Here is a 21112-nt window from a genome sequence, read left to right as displayed (position 1 = left end):
AGCCATCACTAGGCGGGTTTCACCCGGTTACGTAACCCTGCACCTTAGAGGTGCTGTCCCATATACATAGACTGTAAAAAAAATGTTTAAGTGGCCATACTGTTTTACTCATCTCATATGTATATACTGTATTCTATTCTACTGTATTTTAGGCAATGCCATTCTGACATTGCTCATCATAACATCTATATATTCCATTATTTTACTTTTAGGTTGTGTGTATTGTTAGAGAAAACTGCACTGTTGGAGCTAGAAACCAAAGCATTTCGCAACACCCGCAATAACATCTACTAAACCTTGTGTATGTGAAAAATCCAATTTGATTTGAAATGTTTTTTTTTAATAGAAACATAACACAAATAACAATCAATGGCAAGTGTGTGTGTGAGTGAGTGAGATTGACAGAGACAGCGAGGGAGCCTCACTCCCAGGACTGTGGCACTGCTGAGCTGATGAGTGCTGTATGCTGAGGTGGTGGTGTGACTGCGAGTTGGAGATATTTATAGACGCAAGTATGTGCATGTGTTGTATTTATTATGGGTGTTTGTCTGGTCATAGAGTGAGCCTGCTGAGCTTTGGTTATGGTCATTTCCATCTAGAAGGACCCATGAGCACCAACATGTGAAGTTCATAGGAGCATATCAAATTGGTTGTCAAATGAAAGCTAAGAGTCTATACTTCTGGGAAATGAAGGCATAGATACATTTTTCAACTGTTTTCATCTTAAACATTTTACATGAGTAATGGATTGGATTTCTGCTCTAACAGATGGAACTGGGGTCTTAGACAACATACAGTACCTGTCAAAAGTTTGGACACCTACTAATTCAAGGGTTTTTCTTTATTTTTTACTTTTTTCTACATTGTATAATAATAGTTAATACATCAAAGATATGAAATAACACATCGATTCATGTAGTAACCAAAAAAGTATATAAAAAGTAACACATCAAAATATATTTTAGTCTTCAAAGTAGCCACCCTTTGCCTCGATGACTGCTTTACACACTCTTGGCATTCTCTCAACCAGCTTCACTAGGTAGTCACCTGGAATGCATTTCGATTAACAGGTGTCTTGTTAAAAGTTATTTTGTGGAATTTCTTTCCTTAATACGTTTGAGCCAATCGTGTTGTGACAAGGTAAAGTAGATTTTACCAGAAAAAGTAAATTAATCAAAACACAATAATGTTGAAGTAAAGACTCCTGCCAATTAATATCAACACTTATATTTCGTTTTGGAGATATTTCTCTGCCTTGTTTAAGAAATATTGCCCTGTGCTTCTAATTTCATGAGGAGGGAGGACAATGAAAGTTCACATAAGTAACAAGTAAAGCTATACCTACTAATTAGTTTAATGATTATTAAGTGATTTAAAATGCTTAATTCTGTTACCAAACCACAGTTGGGTCCCCTCAATTGTCTTCCCTTCCATTGGCATACTGTGATGTTCAGCTCATAACTGTTTTCTTCTCTTTCTGTTGTCTGGTGGTTGAAACGAGAGTGTGAAAAGTCTGGACAACCCCTGCCTCTCACTATCTTGTCTCTCTCCAGTTAATGTTACCTCTCCCGACTCTTACTGACACCTACCCATGAGCTGCACCCACTGAACAACGACCAAAATTGGACATCCATGTTGAAAGTGGTTGAAATTTGGTCAGTCCAACCTGGCCTTGATTGACATTGTTTTTTGAGCTGGACCGGCCTTGATTTCAACGTCCATAGACGTTCCATATTGGTGACTGGACCAAATCTGAACCAATCATAGATGTCTATGTTTTACAAGTTTGGACAGCAAAGTACAGTGAAGCACTGTAGAGTACAGCACAGTCAAGAACAGTAAAGTATAATATATTGTACTGAACTCTACTGTGATGTCCAAACTTTTGAAATATAGACCTCTATGATTGGTTCAGATTTTGTCTGGTCCAGACCAACCAGATTTGGTCTTGCGGAGCTCTTTAGAATAAAAGCCAGTATGTAGAATAATACTCGTATATGCAAAGGATGATATTGTATATTTCGAGCTTTGTTTACCTATTCAAGATACGTCACAATGAATACAATGACAGTCATATTCATAGTTATGCATTGCTGTGTAGTACAGATCAGGGACCCATTAAGGAATTCCGTTACCCAAATTCTGTTACCGGGTGTAAATCCACTTCACTTACTACAGTTCAATAACCAAAACAGATTTTTTTAACTGAAGGTGTTATGTCGTATCTGACACCCCATTATTTATGCAGACGTATTTGAATCTTAATTCGGAGCAGATATTTAAGAGGTTTTGGAAAACATGGTTGCATTAAAAACTGAGGGAGATTTTAACGCAATTCTGTTACCAAACTTTGCATCTGCACAGTTCTTTTGTTTTTCTGTGTAAATTGTTCAAAGTAGTCCTTGTTCATAGAGTTGCATGTATGGTTTAATTAACTTTGAAATTATTGTTTTTTGTTTGGCATACATGTTGAAGTGAAAAATCTGAGTCTCAGCGTAATTCTGTTACCGTGGAATTGCCCTCATGGAAAGGCTAAAAATAGAAGTGATTAATGTTGCTGCGGAAATGAAAAGTGATTATAAATACACTGCTTCTCTATTAGTTGTAATGACTGTGGTAATGCATGACTGGTTGATTAGTGGATTTGTACAATATGGCAATGAAGATGGCCGTGCGTTACAGACAGATACAGTATAGAGGCACAGCTCCTCTTACATAGATAGACATGTTCTGTGTGGCATGGTCCACAGATAATTTTGTATATATAGTGTATGTGGACACCCCTTCAAATGAGTGGATAAGCTATTTCAGCCACACCCGTTGCTGACAGGTGTATAAAATTTGAGCACACAGCCATGAAATCTCCTTACACAAACATTGCCAGTAGAATGGCCTTACCGAAGAGCTGTGACTTTCAATGTGGTACTGTCATCGGATGCCACCTTTCCAACAAGTCAGTTCGTCAAATTTCTGCCCTGGTAGAGCTGCCCTGGTCAACTGTAGGTGCTGTTATTGTGAAGTGGAAACCTCTAGGAGCAACAATGGCTCAGCCGCGAAGTGGTTGGCCACACAAGCTCACAGAACGGGCCCGCCGAGTGCTGAAGCACAGTGCAAAAAAACGTCTGTCCTCGGTTGCAACACTCACTACCAAGTTCCAAACTGCCTCTGGAAGCAACGTCAGCACAATAACTTCTCATCAGAACTTAATGACATGGGTTTCCGTGGCCAAGCAGCCGCACACAAGCCTAAAATCACCATGCGCAATGCCAAGCGTCGGCTGGAGTGGTGTAAAGCTCGCCACCTTTGGAGCAGTGGAAACGTGTTTTCTGTAGTGATTAATCACGCTTCACCATCTGGCAGTCTGACATACGAATCTGGGTTTGGCGGATGCCAGGAGAACGTTACCTGCCCCAAAGCATAGTGCCAACTGTAAAGTTTGATGGTTGAGGGAATAATGGTCTGGGGCTGTGTTCATGATTCGGGCTAGGCCCCTTAGTCCCAGTGAAGGGAAATCTTAACGCTACAGCATACAATGACATTCTAAACAATTCTGTGCTTCCGACTTTGTGGCAACAGTGGGGAGGGCCCTTTCCGGGTTTCAGCATAATGCCCCCGTGCACAAAGCGAGGTCCATACAGAAATGATACATTGAGATCGGTGTGGAAGAACTTGACTGGCCTGCACAGAACCCTGACCTCAACCCCTTCAAACATCTTCGGGATGAATTGGAACGTCAACTGCGAGCCAGACCTAATTTCCCAACATCAGGGCCCAACCTTACTAATGCTTTTGTGGCTGAACGGAAGCAAGTCCCCCCAGCAATGTCCCAACATCTAGTGGGAAGCCTTCCCAGAAGAGTGGAGGCTGTTGCAGCAAAAGGGGGAACCTATTTCATATTAATGCCCATGATTTTGGATTGCGATATTTGATGAGCAGGTGTCCACATACTTTTGGTCATGTAGTGTACTTCACAGCAGCACTGTGACTGGCCTTTAAGTGTTGTTTTATCAACCAGCAAAAAGGGATAGCTTACAGTCTAACACACACACACACACACACACATACACAGGGGTTGTGTAAGCTCTCTAGGCTACTCCTGGGAGCTGTCACAATTATGAGCTGGATGGAATGGCGAGACTGTGACAGCCTCACTATACTGACCCTGACATTACTTTGCTGCCAGAGTGTTCCAGGCTAAGTGAACTCCATGTTTCTGACTAGTTTGGCATTCATGTATACAGCTATGGAGGGTACTTGGAAGCGCTCTAAGATTTCATGTCACAGGATTTAAGTATGAATTTGCATGAATATTATTGTAAATAGAGGTAGGATTGACAGGGAAATGATTGAGGTTTGAAATAGTTTCGTAATTCGTACAGATTGAGGCTTTTCAGGGTCCATGGGGAGAGAAGCCTCAACCTTTTCAGATTGACAGAGTTGTGGGATGTTTGGTGTATTGTACTGACTCCAACACAACATTTTGCTCCTTCTGTAGGCCATGGGAAGAACCATAAGGATGCCGCGTCTGTGCGTGCCACTCATCCCATACCAGCCGCCTGTGGGATCTACTACTTTGAAGTGAAGATTGTCAGCAAGGGCAGGGATGGGTACGTATTTGCTGATAGTTAGTACCCCACGATCTGTTTACTCATGTTAGCTATTACTGTAGGCCTATCTCTATTTCTGCAGTGGAAAATGGCATGTTGAGCAACGTGTAGAGAAACTAAAGAGTAGTAAATAAAGGAAAGTCACTTTGGGTCTGAAAGGATTAATCAGTCCAGCTATTGACCCATATCAGACTGACTCATGTTGTCTAAGCTAATGATGTCTCTGACCTTTCACCTTCTGTTGTTGTCTCCAGGTACATGGGGATTGGTCTGTCTGCCCAGGGGGTCAACATGAACAGACTGCCTGGTGAGTATGAGGGAAGGTAGAGCGATGGCAGAAGGGAAGGTAGAGCGATGGCAGAAGGGAAGGTAGAGCGATGGCAGAAGGGAAGGTAGAGCGATGGCAGAAGGGAAGGTAGAGCGATGGCAGAAGGGAAGGCTGTGAGTCAGTATGGGATGAGTGTGGGTTTTGGAGGTCAGAGGGTTCACAGCAAGAACCCTGCCCTGCCTATAATCTCTGCTGGATTGGTTTAGGATTGAAGGACAAGGGGTAATAGTCAGTGTGTGCTTTGGTTGTGCGACTGTAATAGATTGTGTACTACTACTACTACTACTACTACTACTACTACTACTACTACTACTACTACAACTACAACTACAACTCTAAAATGAACCCAAACAGTGTTATCTTCAGATGGATCTCCTCACACCATCACTGCAGCAGTGACCGATGTGATTCTAGATGTTTTTTTTTTTTAACACATCATATGGTTCAGTTTTTACTATTCGAGGGGCACAGTTTTAAGGTGTTAATCTTTTGCATGTGGTGTGCTACGTTTTAGAGTGCCATGGTAATCTACATCCAGATTTATGTTTCCAGATTGACCATCTTTCCTCTGGAGTGCCTGGATGGATTTAGATTCCATGTCACAGTGAAACCATGTGTAGTGATGTCTCCCAGAGTGTCTGGCTGTTCCAGAACATGCATGGGCTTGTTTGAGCTCAGCCATTAGTAATGAGAGGATGAAATGTAACATGTGAAATACCAGCAAGTACCTTTTTTCCTCCACATAAAAGCTTTCAGTGTATGTATGAAGGTCAGGTGATAGTGGAGCTGCCACAGGCAGGGTGGCTGGCTCACATTCATTGAAGAGGAAGGGAGAAATTAACAAGTAATTGTTGACCATTTAATTTCAAGAAATCCGCTTAAGGACATCTCATCTTCAATACAGTATACAGTCTGGGCCCAAATGGAATTTTCCTCAACCATAAATTCTACAATAGAGTTACATATAAGCCTACTCTTGAATGGTCAGAACATATAACAAATTGGTCTGCAGCACACTGATACAGTGAATGAACCCATCCAAGCAACAACTCATGCCAAGGCCTGATGAGATTGGATTGAATGTAACCAAACAGGCTAGTAGATGAATGTTTTTGCCACCAAACACAGAGCGGAGATGTGAGCGGTATCACTGCATGAATACAGGGCCATCTGCACCCTGGACTGGCCTGGCCCACTGCTCAGCAGTAATTAGTTAATCAAACACTCTTTCTTTCATCACCAGTTGAACAGACAATGGGGGTTAAGCAGAAAGTACATGTAGATTTAATAAATTCTTGCATAATTCCATCAAATTCTCTCTCGCCCTTTCCCCCACCCTCATGCGCGTGAAGATGTTACTGATTGGTACAGTGGCTGCTTGGGACACAAGACGGGTTGGAAGAGGGTTGGCATATTGCTGCCGAGGGGCTAACTTTGGCACATGGGGAGCTACAGTATGTTTTCCCTTGTGCACTGATGCAATTCCCTGCCTATTAGATCATTCCTCCATGCTGCTCTGACCAATAATATGAACCCTGCCTCAGGCTGTGTCACCTGCCTATTGGATTCTCCATGGCGCCGGAGGCCTTTGGAATGCTTTGGACTCATCCAGCCAATTCTACATGCTCTTGCTGACTACAACTGCTGTTTATTCTCTCCCAGCTCTGAGTGCTTCAAATGTATCTCTGTTACACAATGGTTGGAATATGGTGGAAATGGCAGCCTGTGTGTGTGAGAGAGTTTAGTTGCATGAACATATTGTTTATGAAGATTTATTTAGGTTTCTAGTACATTATATGCCAACGGACTTCAGTACATTTCTGTGCCCGTGTGGGGGTCTGGTTCTGGCTGGAATAGTTTTAATATTCCCTGTTGACCTCTGTGTGTCTGATCCCATAGTGGAGCCCTGCCCAATTCATTAGCATGTAGGGAACACTGAGCCCAGCTTTAGGACCAATATCCCTGTCAACGCTGCTCCGCAGATTCATCTAATACCTCACAGTTCTCACACACAACCTACTTTCTCTGTGCCGCTTTCACTTTTTGGTTGGTGACAGACACTGATTGAGCAGACAATACTCTCACTGCGTGCACACACACAGGCCACACACAAACCCATGCACTGACTTGAAGATCTACCATCCACATCTCCCTCGGCACACAGTCTACTCTCCTTCCCCGTCCCTATTGATACCATGCACAAACATCATATGTACTGCTCTGTTTGAGTATGACTCATCAGTCAGTGCTCCTATTCAGAGACGGATGCCTCTCGCTGGCCACCCATAGTATTGCACACTCTACACAGGACAGGGGATATCCTAATTCGAAAGAAACCATTTGTCAGGCTCAGCTCCACACCATGTCACAGTGTCTTTATGGGGATTATATTACTCATCACACTACTGGGGTCACCCATCTCACTCCTTCCCCTCAAATGTATGAGTAGCACTGCCCTATCCATAACCTGATGCATATTAATCTAGCTAGATTTGATATGTGAAAGTGTTCGTTCAATATGCCTTGATTTTCTCTGTCGTTTCCTCCAGTTTGTTAATGTGTAACATCCAATATTCATACCATGGGTCTAGATTTCCTCTAATCACTTCTGCCTTGTTTCCTATCCCAGGTTGGGACAAGCACTCATATGGTTACCATGGCGACGACGGACACTCCTTCTGTTCTTCAGGGACTGGCCAACCATATGGCCCAACCTTCACCACAGGCGATGTGATTGGCTGCTGTGTGAACCTAATTAACAACACCTGTTTCTACACCAAGAATGGCATCAGTCTAGGTGAGAACTGCGCACCAACAGTGCAGGGTAAAAAACATCCAAGTTAATTGTTATATGAAATTAAAATATGCTTCAACAATTTGAAATGTTCCCAGGCAATTTATACGATTCTGTTTACTTGGTTGCAGATTATAACATTTTCAATTTCTTCCAGTCCATTAACACTTTTCTCTCTGTTTGTTCTCCAGGTGTAGCCTTTACAGATCTCCCTGTGAGTATTACACTGAAATGTGAACATGTTCAATGTCAAGGCCTTCTGTTGCAATCAGTAGTGGTAGCTTTGCTGCTTCCATTAGTGGTGATGATATAGAAGTCCTACATTATTCACGGTTGCCATGCCATCAAATTATCAAGTGATCAAAATTAATGGCAAGTTCTTCCTATTATGGCCAGAGGGGGAATGTGTTTTCACACCTCTCCCTTTACCCACAGCCCAACCTTTACCCCACAGTGGGCCTGCAGACTCCAGGAGAGATTGTGGATGCTAACTTTGGCCAGCAGCCCTTTGTGTTTGACATTGAGGACTATATGAGTGAATGGAGGGCTAAGATCCACGGCATGATCGCCCGCTTCCCCATCGGAGAGAGACTGGGAGAGTGGCAGGCAGTACTTCAGAAGTAAGGGATCCATACCCACACCACAATTATCACTAAGGCTGTTGCGGTGACTGTATTACCACCACACCGGCGGTCACGAGTAATGAAGGTAGTCAAATTCCACGTGACCGTTTAGTCACGGTAATTAGGCTTCTCCAAGTTCTGATGCTGCTGATGGTCATTCGTAGCCTACCAAACATATATTATTTAGTATATGTAACGACTAGATTAAATCAACAATAGTCTGATGGGTGACAATATTAACATATCACTTGTGAATTAAATATTATCACTTGTGAATGATGCCCAGCATAAGAAACCTTTTTTTGCGACTTTTTTGAATCCTAGTCGCACAACTCATGTAGCCTAGCCCATAGGCCTATATGTTTTAATGAGGTTTGTATCACAACTAAAGTGGACAAATAACTTAATATAATTAAGCACATTAATCTGCTTTACAAGGGGTGTAGAGCCTAACTGGCATATATAAGCAGCATGTGAGTTTCAAGTTTGGGGAAGATAATTTTCACCATAAAAATGCTCCTTTTATAATAAAAGCATTACATGCATAATTGCATTTGCGGTCATTTTTGATGATTGTGTTTTCTGCTAATTGAACATTTGCGCTTATAGCCTAGTACCATGTGGTTGTATTCATTTGGGATCTATCTCATCCCACAACTGTCCCAGACTAATATTTATTTCTTACACAGAGTAGAATAGGTTGACCTTTGTACTATAGGGGATAGTAGATTGACATAGGCTAGTACTTTTGCTGTTCATTAAGCCTACTCATCTTGTTGGCTGACGAAAAGTAAATGTGGACAGTTCTTCCAACATCTTCAATATGCACCTCGGAATTAGATAAGGAGGCGCCCAGTTGCGTCCCCGACGTGTCTCTCTTCACTTGTAGCCTGTGAGAAAGACCCGATCACGTGATGGAGCGCGCAGCACTCCGGGAGAAGGGCACAACGTCCGCTGGCCGCAAAAGTCATGGCATTTTTTAGGGTGCATTATGGTCACACAAAAGGGATGCCGCGTGAAATTCTAGGTGTTATGAAGTTGTTCTCCAATTGTGAATGAGAGACTATTGGAGTGTGTACAGCCTGCGCAAAAAACTAAGCAGAGCTCATGCCTTTCTAGCAACTTTTTTCAAATCATCATTAGAATCTCATCATGCAACCTTAAAATGTATTTAAAATCAAAACATATAGCCCAATGTTTGTAAATTTACATTGTAATCTCTAAATTAAGCATATAGGAGTACCTATTTCTTTGTTAACTGCTCAACACAGAATAGCCACATGTGCGCACTCCCACAAATCGTTTGGAGAAAATATAATTTCTAATTAATTCCGCTTTGTTTGAATTGTATTCTTCATACTATAAAATTATTCAAAGTAAATCTTGTCTGCTAAATGAACTAGTGTAGCCCACAGCCATTTGGCATAGCCACATCAGGACCTAACATAAGGACAACTCAGAGTATGCTATTCTGTTCTCCTGAAATACACTACATTTTCTTCATATCATGTTTCTTTAGACCTGTCTAAAATAAATAAAGGATTTAATGTGAAGGTGTAGTCTATTACATAGATTTATTTGACTTTTTAAAATGTTGATGTTCCCAAGATCAGCATCAGTGGCTTGTAGGCCACTGTGGAAGCCTGGAGATGCTAAATGTGTTTATGTTAATTAACGCTCAATTACTGTGAGACTGTCAAGCAAATAGCTGTCGATCACCAGCTGACAGAATTTTGTGACCGCCACAGCCCTACTTATCGCCCACCCTAACAGACTACTTTGTCTTTCTCTGTACTACTGTAAGGCTAAACCATGTCTTTGATTCTTTCAGCATGGTATCCACCTACCTGGTGCATCATGGGTACTGTGCCACAGCCACAGCCTTTGCTAGGGCTACAGAAACCTTGATCCAGGAGGACCAGACCTCCATAAAGAACAGACAGAGTGAGAACCACACAAAGGCTCCACGCTGACAATACCACGGAAACACTGAAGACCAATCACTGTCATTAATTTTCCGCACAGTCATCCATCCAATCAGTTTGTAATGGTAACATGCATATTTTTGTCAACAGGAATACAGAAGCTGGTATTGGCAGGGAGGGTTGGCGAGGCCATCGAAGCCACACAGCAGCTGTACCCTGGGCTCCTAGAACACAACTCCAATTTACTGTTCATGTTGAAGTGAGCAGCCTTGAACCCAACTATGGGATTCTTATGAGTGTTTATTGAAGGGCTAAATGGAGGAGTATTGGAATTGTGGGGCTTAGATACGCACTGCTGGTCTTGTAATGCCTTTGCAGGCTCCGTCACATGCAATACAACCCTAGAAGCACTTAGCAGTAAAGCTGTGGCCTGCTTCCCAGCTGTGTGTTTATGGCACAAAGACATTAGATTAATAAATACTGTGATCCGATGAGAAGCAGACACACGGCAAGAAGGCCAGTATTTATGTCTCTTATAGAGGTAGAAAGGAGCTTGCTGTAGCAGTAGAGGAGTGTTACACAGAGAGGGGGCAGGGTGAGCACAAGGTCGCAGTTGCTGCCGCTGAGGGAACTCATGGTTTGATTGGTCATGCCTGTTGCTCCATTTTGTCATGGAAGAGGAGTGAGCGGAGCGGTGGCTGCGCTGTTTGACATTCATCCAATGGTAATGACATGTATCCATAAAGCCAGATACTGATACTCTGGAACCAGTCTGACTTGTTTCTGTTGCATTTCTATATTTCAGGGTACAAAGACGTGATCTTACGTGGCCACACCTTTGCCAACCTCTGAAAGCAATTGAAGTATTGCAATAACAATTGTGTTCAGACTGCATGAGATATCAGACAGTTAAGCAGAATGTAGTGGTTGATATCTGACAGTACAATGTATTCCTGGATAAACAATGTCAGACATGGGTTGTAGAGGAGTGATGAGACTCTTAGATGGATAGTGGAGTGGTTGTGAATGATGTCGGTGAGACTAATAAAGAAGCATTTCAAGTCATTTAGAAGATGCTCTTATCCATAGCGACTCAGTGCATCCATCTCCGCAGTCGTAGTCCAGTCAAGTACATTTTTCTTTAATACAGTAGTTATCTGCAAAGTCAGCGCTAGTATGAAAAGACAAATGTGAGTGTTAGTGCAAAGAAGGTGAGGGTGTTAGCCATTTGTTTGAGTGTCAAAATAGTGAATGTCAGGCAGATTAATAGTTGCCCGTCCCTCCCAGGTGTCGGCAGTTTGTGGAGATGGTGAACGGTACAGACAGTGAGGTACGATGCTTCAGTGTCCGCTCCCCCAAGTCCCAGGACAGCTACCCTGGCTCCCCCAGCCTGAGCCCCCGACATGGAGCCACCAACCCCCATCTGCACAGCGCAGGTAAGGGAAACACCTGCAAAGCCACCTATCCACCCTACACACTCCTACTTACCTATCCACCCACGTAGTGTGTTACACAATCCTCTCTCTTATCTCTTTGTATCTGTTTCACCCTGGCTCTCTATCCACTCCAGGAGCAGACAGCCCAACATGCAGTAACGGGGTCACCCCTCCCAACAAGAACAAGAGCCACAACAAGTACCCTGGTGTCAGCTCTGCCTCCTCCTCTTCCTCTTCCTCCCCTTCCTCTGTTAACTACTCTGAGTCCAACTCCACTGACTCCACCAAGTCCCAGCCTCACAGTGGCACCAGCAACCAGGAGACCAGGTGTGTGGCAAGGCAAGGGTTCCTCTGTTTAGTAATGTATTTCTGTTTTTACTGGGGTGTCTGTCATCTGTGTCCATGAATGTGAGAGAGAGGAAAACCATCTGTGGTATAATGATGTTCTGTATGGATGAGTGAACCTGACTTGGGTCCTCTGCAGTGACAGTGAGATGGAGATCGAGGCAGAGCACTACACTAATGGGGTGGCGGAGAACTCCTCTACTCGGATCATGAACGGCACCTACAAGCATCAAGAAATCCTGCAGGCTGAGGACGGCAGCCTGGGCAACGGAGTGGCAGGTACAGGCGCTTAACACACACACACGCTTCCTATTTTGATTGTCAGGTGCAAGTGTAAAATACACTCTCAGTCCGCGGCTGGCCTCTGACCCTGTGTGTGTGTGTCTCCTTCCTTGGAGAAGACAGCTGTGCCTCCAGACAGCTGTGTGGAGGGAACCAGGCAGCCACAGAGAGGATGATCCAGTTTGGCCGCGAGCTGCAGGGCCTCAACGAGCAGCTGTGCCGGGAATACGGCAAGAACGCCACGCACAAGAAGATGCTGCAGGTACCGGGGGGGGGGGGGGGGGCCTGGGAGGTTTCACACAAAATAAGACCGGTACACTGTGTGAATATGACTCACAAATTATATAGTTGTCAACCACCGCCCTGGGGCATGTTTTGTTATGCTGCAATACAATGACTTGCAGGATTTCCAAGGGTGGCAGTGGTTAAGAGCGTTGGGCAAGTAACCGGTTCGAATCCCCGAGCCGGTAAGGTGGAAAAATCTGCCATTCTGCCCTTGAGCAAGGCAGTTAACCCCGAACAACAACTGCTCCCGAGTGCCGACGATGTCGATTTAAAGCAGACCCCCGCACCTCTCTGATACAGAGGAGTTGGGTTAAACATGGAAGACACATTCCAGTTGAATGCATTCAGTTGTGCAACTGACTAAGTATTCCCTTTCCCCTCTGAGCTGTTTACACACATCTACTTGTATATGGCCATTGGGTCGGCAACAGGCCCGCAAGAGGTTTTTTTGTTGGCCCCCCCAAAGTTTTTGTAAAAAATATATATTTTCGTTTTTGGTCAGGAAAGACTGTAAACCCCCAGGAATTCAGCTAAAAATGTGTTTAATTTAGGAAATCTGTTTCCAATAGACATGTGTGATCGTGTCTCAATGTAATTCAAGGTATAAAATGATTGTTATTTTCAAATACAATCTCTTTTTAGGCTTAGTTGTGGTCAATTTCCAGTGTGACAAATTATTATAATTATGTTCCGGCACCCCGACTCTCCACTCTGACAACAAAAAACGTCTTGCGGCTGAAGGTAGTTGCCTACCCCTGGTCTAATGATGTTCCCTCTGTTTACGACAGACCATTCTACTGCTCCCAAATCAGTCATTAATGGGCTATTCTGCTTGAACTGGTCACAATGTTTTCTTTCTTTCTCTTTATCTCCCTCTCTTTTTTTTACTACAGGATGCATTCAGTCTATTAGCGTATTCAGATCCCTGGAACTGCCCAGTTGGGCAACAGCTAGACCCAATGCAGAGAGAAAATATCTGCTCTGCTCTCAACAGCGCCATCTTGGGTAAGGCTAAGTTTCACACACACAATGTCATGAAAGCACACTGTAGATGTTTGTTTTACTCCCGATCACAAGTTGTTTTTCTACAATGATGCCCAACACGTTTTGTTGGGCTTGGTAGTGTGTGTTAACTCTCGTCTAATGAAACACGCTGTACATGTTGCCATGTACAAGTTTGAGTCACACCGGTGGAGGCTGCTGAGGGGAGGACCGCTCATAATAATGGCTGGAATGGAGTGGTATCAACCACATGGAAACCACGTCTTTGATGTGTTCAATACCATTCCATAGACTCCATTCTAGCCGTTACTATGAGCCGTCATCCCCTCAGCAGCCTCTACTGAGTCGCACATGCTTCGTTAATGTACACACTGATGATCCCTGTGTTGTCTTTTGACCCCTCAGAGTCTCAGAACTTGCCTAAGCAGCCCCCTCTGATGCTGGCTGTAGGTCAGGCCACAGAGTGTGTCCAGCTCATGGCCAGGGTCCGCTCAGGCTCCTGTTCCTTCGCCAGAGTTGACAGCTTTTTGCACTAGCCCCAGTCCAGGTGAGTCTGCACGGACACCCACACATAACGACCCTCCCCTTCTAGCATCATGTCAATGATTGTTGAGCCTATAGGGAACGTTTATGGAACATTTTTGACTACACATGGCCCATGCTGTTATCATCAACATTATCAAACAGGATTGTAAAGGTTACAGTTTGGAGTACAGAAATAGGGTTGAACAGATTACAATACAGGAGTTCCAAAATTGTTTCTTTCATCCTTAAGGCAATGTTCAGGACTACAAAGAAGATTACTTTCCAATGGGTTGCCAGATGACTGAGGAGATCATGTGTTTGAATTGGTGTGTCGCTTGCCATTTGGCAGAAGCAGGATGTGCAGGGGAATGAGGAGAAAGCTTGTTTTTAATTTAGTATTATCAAATACAAAATGTGTGACACTATTTAAAGATAATTAATTATTATTCTGTTTATATAGTCATTTTCAAGTTTTTATTTGGTCAGTTTGTTGTGCTCATCTTGAAAAAAATAATCGAATTCCGTTTTTGTTTTTATGAGTGGATTTGAATTCCCTACACAGTATTTTAAAGATGTTCATCATATCAAATAAATTCACATTGGCATGCTTTGTCGTTACCAAGCAAAATACTCTGGTTTCTCATTCAGAACTTTCACAGGACTTTTGTCGTCTCAGTATAAGATATTGTAGAAAGAGGACCAGAATTTTTTTGGTTCAAATTCTTACTTCTTAGTATGCCTTAGTACTCCAAAAATGGATTCAATTGAAAGTTAAAGGTCTGAATTTGATTCTGAGACTGCACGTGGCTGTAAGCCACTAACCCGCTGGTCACCTTAAAGCCCCAGATGGTAGCACAAATTAAATAATGACACTGATTCATTTCGGAGTTTCAATATAAGTGTAGTGTATTTCCAATCAAGTGTCTCCACTAGTTTGATGTGTAACATAGGCTGCGTTTACACAGGCAGCCCAATTCTGACATATTTTGATCCAATCAGATATGTGCTGAAAAAGATCTGATGTGATCGGTCTAAAGACCAATTAGTGGAAAGAAGATCAGAATTGGGTTGCCTGTGTTGGGCTGCCTTATGTTACACATAAAACTAGTGGAGACACTTGATTGGAAATACACTACACTTATACTTTGTACTTGCACACAGTAAAAAAACACAGACATACAGCGCTTGGGTCGTTTGAATTTGGAAATCACTTCCTGGTTTTTACTTGCTAATTGTATTGAAGATACCTTTTATGAAGTCAGATGTTGAATATATACAATATAATGATATATTGAATAAAAAAGTGGAACTATTTTCCAAATACAAGGCTTTTAATTTGACCAACTTTTCTAATAACCAATGGTACTTGCCAGCTGCCACACTTATTCCACACAGTCAGTCTATCAGTCTTTTCATATTAGTGCTTTGAAAGACCATTGTCTTATCATTGCCAACATGCTTATTCTGGCTTTCTTGCAGTTGTATTTTTCTCACACAGACCCAGTCATTTTTACAAATGTGGACACAACTTTGTTTCTTGTTTGTTTTTGTTCATTGTATTCCCAGTTGAATGTGTTTTGGTCTTTTTTGTTTCAGTATGTATTCTCTTATATTTAACAGATGTTCTCTTGGCACAAATGTTGATCATTGATGTATTAACCCAGTATTCCAGCCAGCCAGCCAGCAGGAGGCGCTCCACTGTTTGTTGAATGTAGTTTAGCAGATTATATTACATTTATGTTTCAGATTTGCTGCTGGCCATCATGAGATTGATATTGACATCCCCTACACCTGTTAGACATATTGCAATGTGTTTCATTCACTTTTTGACAATCATGTAAAGCATGTTTGTGAAGCAAAGGGCTGGTGGGAGTAGAAATCATCAGCTTGCAGCTTGTTATTAGTGTTTGGTAGACTTTAATATCCCTTAACATTGTTCACAAAGGCCATTTGGATTATTATTTGTTTTTTTACACAATCTTTACATTTGCACATCTGTCTGCATCATGGGCTTATACTTGCTAAAATATGTGAAAAACAAGAACAAATACCTTCACTTACTTGTGAGGGTCCTCTTTTGTATTGCAGTAGGAAGCAAAAGAAAGGGCCTCATGACCTTATCCAAAACCTGTGAGAGTCAACTGACATACTGGGGCGTACTGTCTTTTGAAGCATACCTATACACATCGTCACCCATGTTGGAATCAAATTGGAGTTATTTTAATTTATGTTGTTCAGTTAATTAAGTCTCTAGACGGCCCTATCCGTTCACATGGGTTTTCACTATTCTGTTTAATGGTCATTCAGAATACAACCAGTCCTAGGCTTCCAATATTGGAAACAGACAGCAGATAGGTATTGATAATAGCTTGACATTATAGCAAATCATGTATCTATTGGTTTCTTTCAAAAACATCAAATGGCTTTTTGAACTCAATAGAATAGCCACCCAAAATGTATATTTCCATTTTAAGAGAATTCATTATACAGTAGAATTTTTAACTTGACTAATATATAGGGATGTGTGTGTAGAAAGGGAGGAATCTGTTGAGCTTCTCCTGGGACTTTTATAGACACACCTACACCTACTCTAGCAAACAACCTCCCAGTTTTCCTTTTCTGTTTTAAATTGGCCTTTGGAGCTATCCGTGCTTCAAATGGAGAGGCGAAGGTAATGGAATTAGGAATTGAAAACAAGCTGTGCACAATATACTTCTATTATGATTTAAATTTCATATTGAGTTTAGCATTTGTGAAATGAGTTACCCTGTACTTAGCATGAAACTTTTAAAACCTTAAACAATATAAAAAAGAAATTATAATTTTAAAAAACATACCTATGTACTGGAAACATGATAAAGAAATATTGTATTCTGTTTTATTTTGACAGAATTATTTTTATTAAAATACACATCCATAAGCATACTTTCTTTGGTCTTGTCATTATTTTGTGGACATCCTGCTTTCGAGTGATGGTGACTTGAGGTTGATTTGAAGTTTCAAAAAAACAAACACGTATTACATAAGTTGTTTGACAAACCAATTCATTCAAGGGGCTTTATTGGCATAGGAAACATATGTTAACATTGCCAAAGCAAGTGAAGTAGATAATATACAAAAGTGAAAAACAAAATGAGCAGTAAACATCACACTCACAAAACATCTGGCTTATATATACAGTATCATGGTTCCAACTGTTGAGTAGAACAGTGTGTGGTTAAAAGCACACTAGCGCCCCGTACTGGTTATTGCTACTACTTAAATCACTAATAAACTAAAGAGCAGGTGGAGAAATTATTAATTGCTGAGTCACACGTCAACAAAATATAAAAATGTGTCCTTGACATACGTTTTTGTCAACTCACGACACTACACTTTCAGTAATTCAAGAAATTGAGGGGTTAGTCAGAAGTGACTTGAGGGTTGGGATGTGTGGAGAGAGGACGCAGCATGTTAATATTACAGAGATGAAAGGATATTGTCCTTTAGAGAGCTTCCTTCGACACATCATCTTGATCCTGAAATAATCAGTAAATTGTTAGGCTGCTGTCTCATCAAATAAGAGTTGCATTGTATATCGGCTCTACTAGTGAATCAAGGGCCAGAATATTGCACAACTAAATGAGCCTTACACCAAATTGTCTTGTTAGACTAATTCTCAACTGTGTTAGAATGTGTTTCTGGATTTCAGGAGGCCTACCTGTTACCGTTGTGGTAACATAACGTAGCAGGCATAAAAGAAACTGGAACATCCGGTTGTTTAGGACATGGCAGAGGCTACCATTGTGGTGTTCTTATCAAACACTTTCATGCAGGAGTCTTGAGTTTCAGAGGTAGCTAAATGATTCCGAGGAGGGAGGGAGGGAAAATTGAGGCTGAATTTCTGGCTCTGGAATGCTGAAGTTGATGTAGTTGCATAGGTCTGTTGCTGTCCTTTTCATAGGAAAGCCTAAGCGAGTGGGAGAAGCACAGAACAGAAACGGACACATTATAACTGACTGAGAAACAGCCAGTTCAACTTATGAAAACGCACTAAAATAGAAAACATTATTATGGACATATTTTATTGAACACTATAGGTAAACAAAAACATCCCAAATAATTTTGAAACAATGTCAGTAGTAGCCTATATGAAAACCACAACAATATAATAGAAAGGCCATACAATTGTTGTCATCGCATGTCCAGGGGGCTTTGTGCTCTCAGCTGTTTCTCTCTTCACAAGGGACCTTCCACGCGCAGCTGGACAATTCCTTGTCAACTTCTCTCATCTCTGTGACTACAGAAGTCTGGGTGTTGAAATATGAGGATGTCTGTTCTGGACCTCCTGCGTAGAATACATGTCATACATGCATAATATCACAAATGCATTGGAGATGTAATGGCCTACTTGGGGGGGAAATGCAGGCACTCACCTTACCATCTTAAAGCCATTTTGTTAGAAATGGAGAGGTCCACATTCGTTTTCACTTCATTTTCATAAAACACATGCAGTTGATCATCGCTCCACTGCAGTGGCATATTAATCATGAAATAGGTGAATTAGTTAATAGGCTCGTACTATAGTCTTGGGTGATTGTTCAGATCAGACATGGTTAGCTAGTTTTCGGAAACAGCAAAAAGCCTGTATGACCTCCCCTACAATGCCTGGGCATGCTCCTGATGAGGTGGCGGATGGTCTCCTGAGGGATCTCCTCCCAGACCTGGACTAAAGCATCCGCCAACTCCTGGACAGTCTGTGGTGCAACGTGGCGTTGATGGATGGAGCGAGACATGATGTTCCAGATGTGCTCAATTGGATTCAAGTCTGGGAAACGGGCGGGCCAGTCCATAGCATCAATGCCTTCCTCTTGCAGGAACTGCTGACACACTCCAGCCACATGAGGTCTAGCATTGTCTTGCATTAGGAGGAACCCAGGGCCAACCGCACCAGCATATGGTCTCACAAGGGGTCTGAGGATCTCATCTCGGTACCTAATGGCAGTCAGGCTACCTCTGGCGAGCACATGGAGGGCTGTGCGGCCCCCCAAAGAAATGCCACCCCACGCCATGACTGACCCACTGCCAAACCGGTCATGCTGGAGGATGTTGCAGGCAGCAGAACGTTCTCCACGGCGTCTCCAGACTGTCACGTCTGTCACATGTGCTCAGTGGGAACCTGCTTTCATCTGTGAAGAGCACAGGGCTCCAGTGGCGACTTTGCCAATCTTGGTGTTCTCTGGCAAATGCCAAACGTCCTGCACAGTGTTGGGCTGTAAGCACAACCCCCACCTGTGGACGTCGGGCCCTCATACCACCCTCATGGAGTCTGTTTCTGACCGTTTGAGCAGACACATGCACATTTGTGGCCTGCTGGAGGTCATTTTGCAGGGCTCTGGCAGTGCTCCTCCTGCTCCTCCTTGCACAAAGGCGGAGGTAGCAGTCCTGCTGCTGGGTTGTTGCCCTCCTACGGCCTCCTCCACGTCTCCTGATGTACTGGCCTGTCTCCTGGTACCGCCTCCATGCTCTGGACACTACGCTGACAGACACAGCAAACCTTCTTGCCACAGCTCGCATTGATGTGCCATCCTGGATGAGCTGCACTACCTGAGCCACTTGTGTGGGTTGTAGACTCCGTCTCATGCTACCACAAGAGTGAAAGCACCGCCAGCATTCAAAAGTGACCAAAACATCAGCCAGGAAGCATAGGAACTGAGAAGTGGTCTGTGGTTATCACCTGCAGAACCACTCCTTTATTGGGGGTGTCTTGCTAATTGCCTATAATTTCCACCTGTTGTCTATTCCATTTGCACATGTGAAATGTATTGTCAATCAGTGTTGCTTCCTAAGTGGACAGTTTGATTTCACAGAAGTGTGATTGACTTGGAGTTACATTGTGTTGTTTAAGTGTTTCCTTTATTTTTTTGAGCAGTGTATATTAGTAAAAAAATATGTTTTATTTTTAAGTAGCGCACTAGGCGTTTACTATTATTAGCAGACCAAGCAGACCAGTCTTTAGCATGGGCCCCAAAACAATTCAGCATTTCTGGTAGTTGTAGAATTAAGAACAGTATCTTACAGGATTCAATAGTTGGAATTGTAAGAGTTGTTGTCCTGTCTCTTTCTCTGTGATGTCATTCTAATGGAATCCAGAAAGAACAAAACCCTGTCCTCAAACATTTACATCAAAATATGCAAAGTTATGGGCAAAGACACAAAACATAAAATAAAAATCTTGATCAAATAACATGGAAAACAACCACTTTCTATACAGTGTTAATTTGCCATCCTTACAAACCACTTAATGTAAATGTACATTACTGTATTGTACATAGGCTGGTCCTCTAGGTTTGTACCTGTAGACTTTCCATCACCATGAAGAAAAACAATGCACAATACAGTAACTGAGTACATTGAGACATCAAGTGGTTTGTTGTGATGTGATGTGATGATGTAGTTCAGTTGGTAGAGCATGGCGCTTGCAATGCTAGGGTTGTTGGTTCGATTCCCTCGGGGGACCAGTATGAAAATGTATGCACTCACTACTGTAAGTTGTTCTGGATAGAAGCATCTACTAAAAGGAAAAGGAATGAATAGACCATTTCAGTATTCACATAGAAATAAGTTGCATTTGCTAAATATTTTTATAGTCCACAAATATTATCAGAATAACTGTTGTGTAGAGATAATTATCAGACTCTGGTTACAAATGCTGGTAAACACTCAAATACATTTAGTTCAAGTTTCACAAAAGTAGTGTACTGGGCCTTTATTAGTCCTGTATTAGCCGACCTATATAGACATCTTCAGCACCGGCAATTATATATTTTTTCCTGCCTCCCCCAGCAAAAAAATCGCAGCACCCCCAACAGCCAAAAACATCGCCGAATACAACAGCTGTAGACCTTTCAGTGAAATGCTTACTTACAAGCCCTTTAACCTAACCTTAACCATTTTAAATGTCAATGGGGTAGCGATGTC

At 42.4% G+C, this 21112-nt stretch overlaps 1 protein-coding gene across 5 annotated transcripts in view; it reads left to right on the top strand.

Moving 5' to 3' along the window:
• Positions 1-17077, top strand: part of LOC139399159 (ran-binding protein 10) — a 32803-nt gene extending 15726 nt beyond the window's left edge. For 2 of the 5 annotated variants that reach the window (XM_071144707.1, XM_071144896.1), the window contains exons 2-15: positions 4496-4607; positions 4862-4914; positions 7565-7732; positions 7921-7943; positions 8165-8349; positions 10184-10296; positions 10428-10536; positions 11565-11713; positions 11848-12052; positions 12198-12337; positions 12457-12602; positions 13519-13630; positions 14033-14174; positions 14403-17071. In XM_071144707.1, coding sequence (XP_071000808.1) covers positions 4496-4607; positions 4862-4914; positions 7565-7732; positions 7921-7943; positions 8165-8349; positions 10184-10296; positions 10428-10536; positions 11565-11713; positions 11848-12052; positions 12198-12337; positions 12457-12602; positions 13519-13630; positions 14033-14163 — 1646 coding nt within the window. In that variant the 3' untranslated portion in view covers positions 14164-14174; positions 14403-17071. Of the gene's footprint in view, positions 1-4495; positions 4608-4861; positions 4915-7564; positions 7733-7920; positions 7944-8164; positions 8350-10183; positions 10297-10427; positions 10537-11564; positions 11714-11847; positions 12053-12197; positions 12338-12456; positions 12603-13518; positions 13631-14032; positions 14175-14402 lie in introns of all 5 variants that reach the window. The other 3 variants (XM_071144840.1, XM_071144774.1, XM_071144785.1) reach the window with 3 other exon arrangements.
• The last annotated feature ends 4035 nt before the right edge of the window (positions 17078-21112 follow it).

The sequence above is a fragment of the Oncorhynchus clarkii genome, chromosome 1, assembly GCF_045791955.1.
Source record: "Oncorhynchus clarkii lewisi isolate Uvic-CL-2024 chromosome 1, UVic_Ocla_1.0, whole genome shotgun sequence".
Taxonomy (NCBI): Eukaryota; Metazoa; Chordata; class Actinopteri; order Salmoniformes; family Salmonidae; genus Oncorhynchus; species Oncorhynchus clarkii.
The sequence above is the reverse complement of the archived record's forward strand: the minus strand, read 5'-3'. Positions and strand labels throughout refer to the sequence as shown.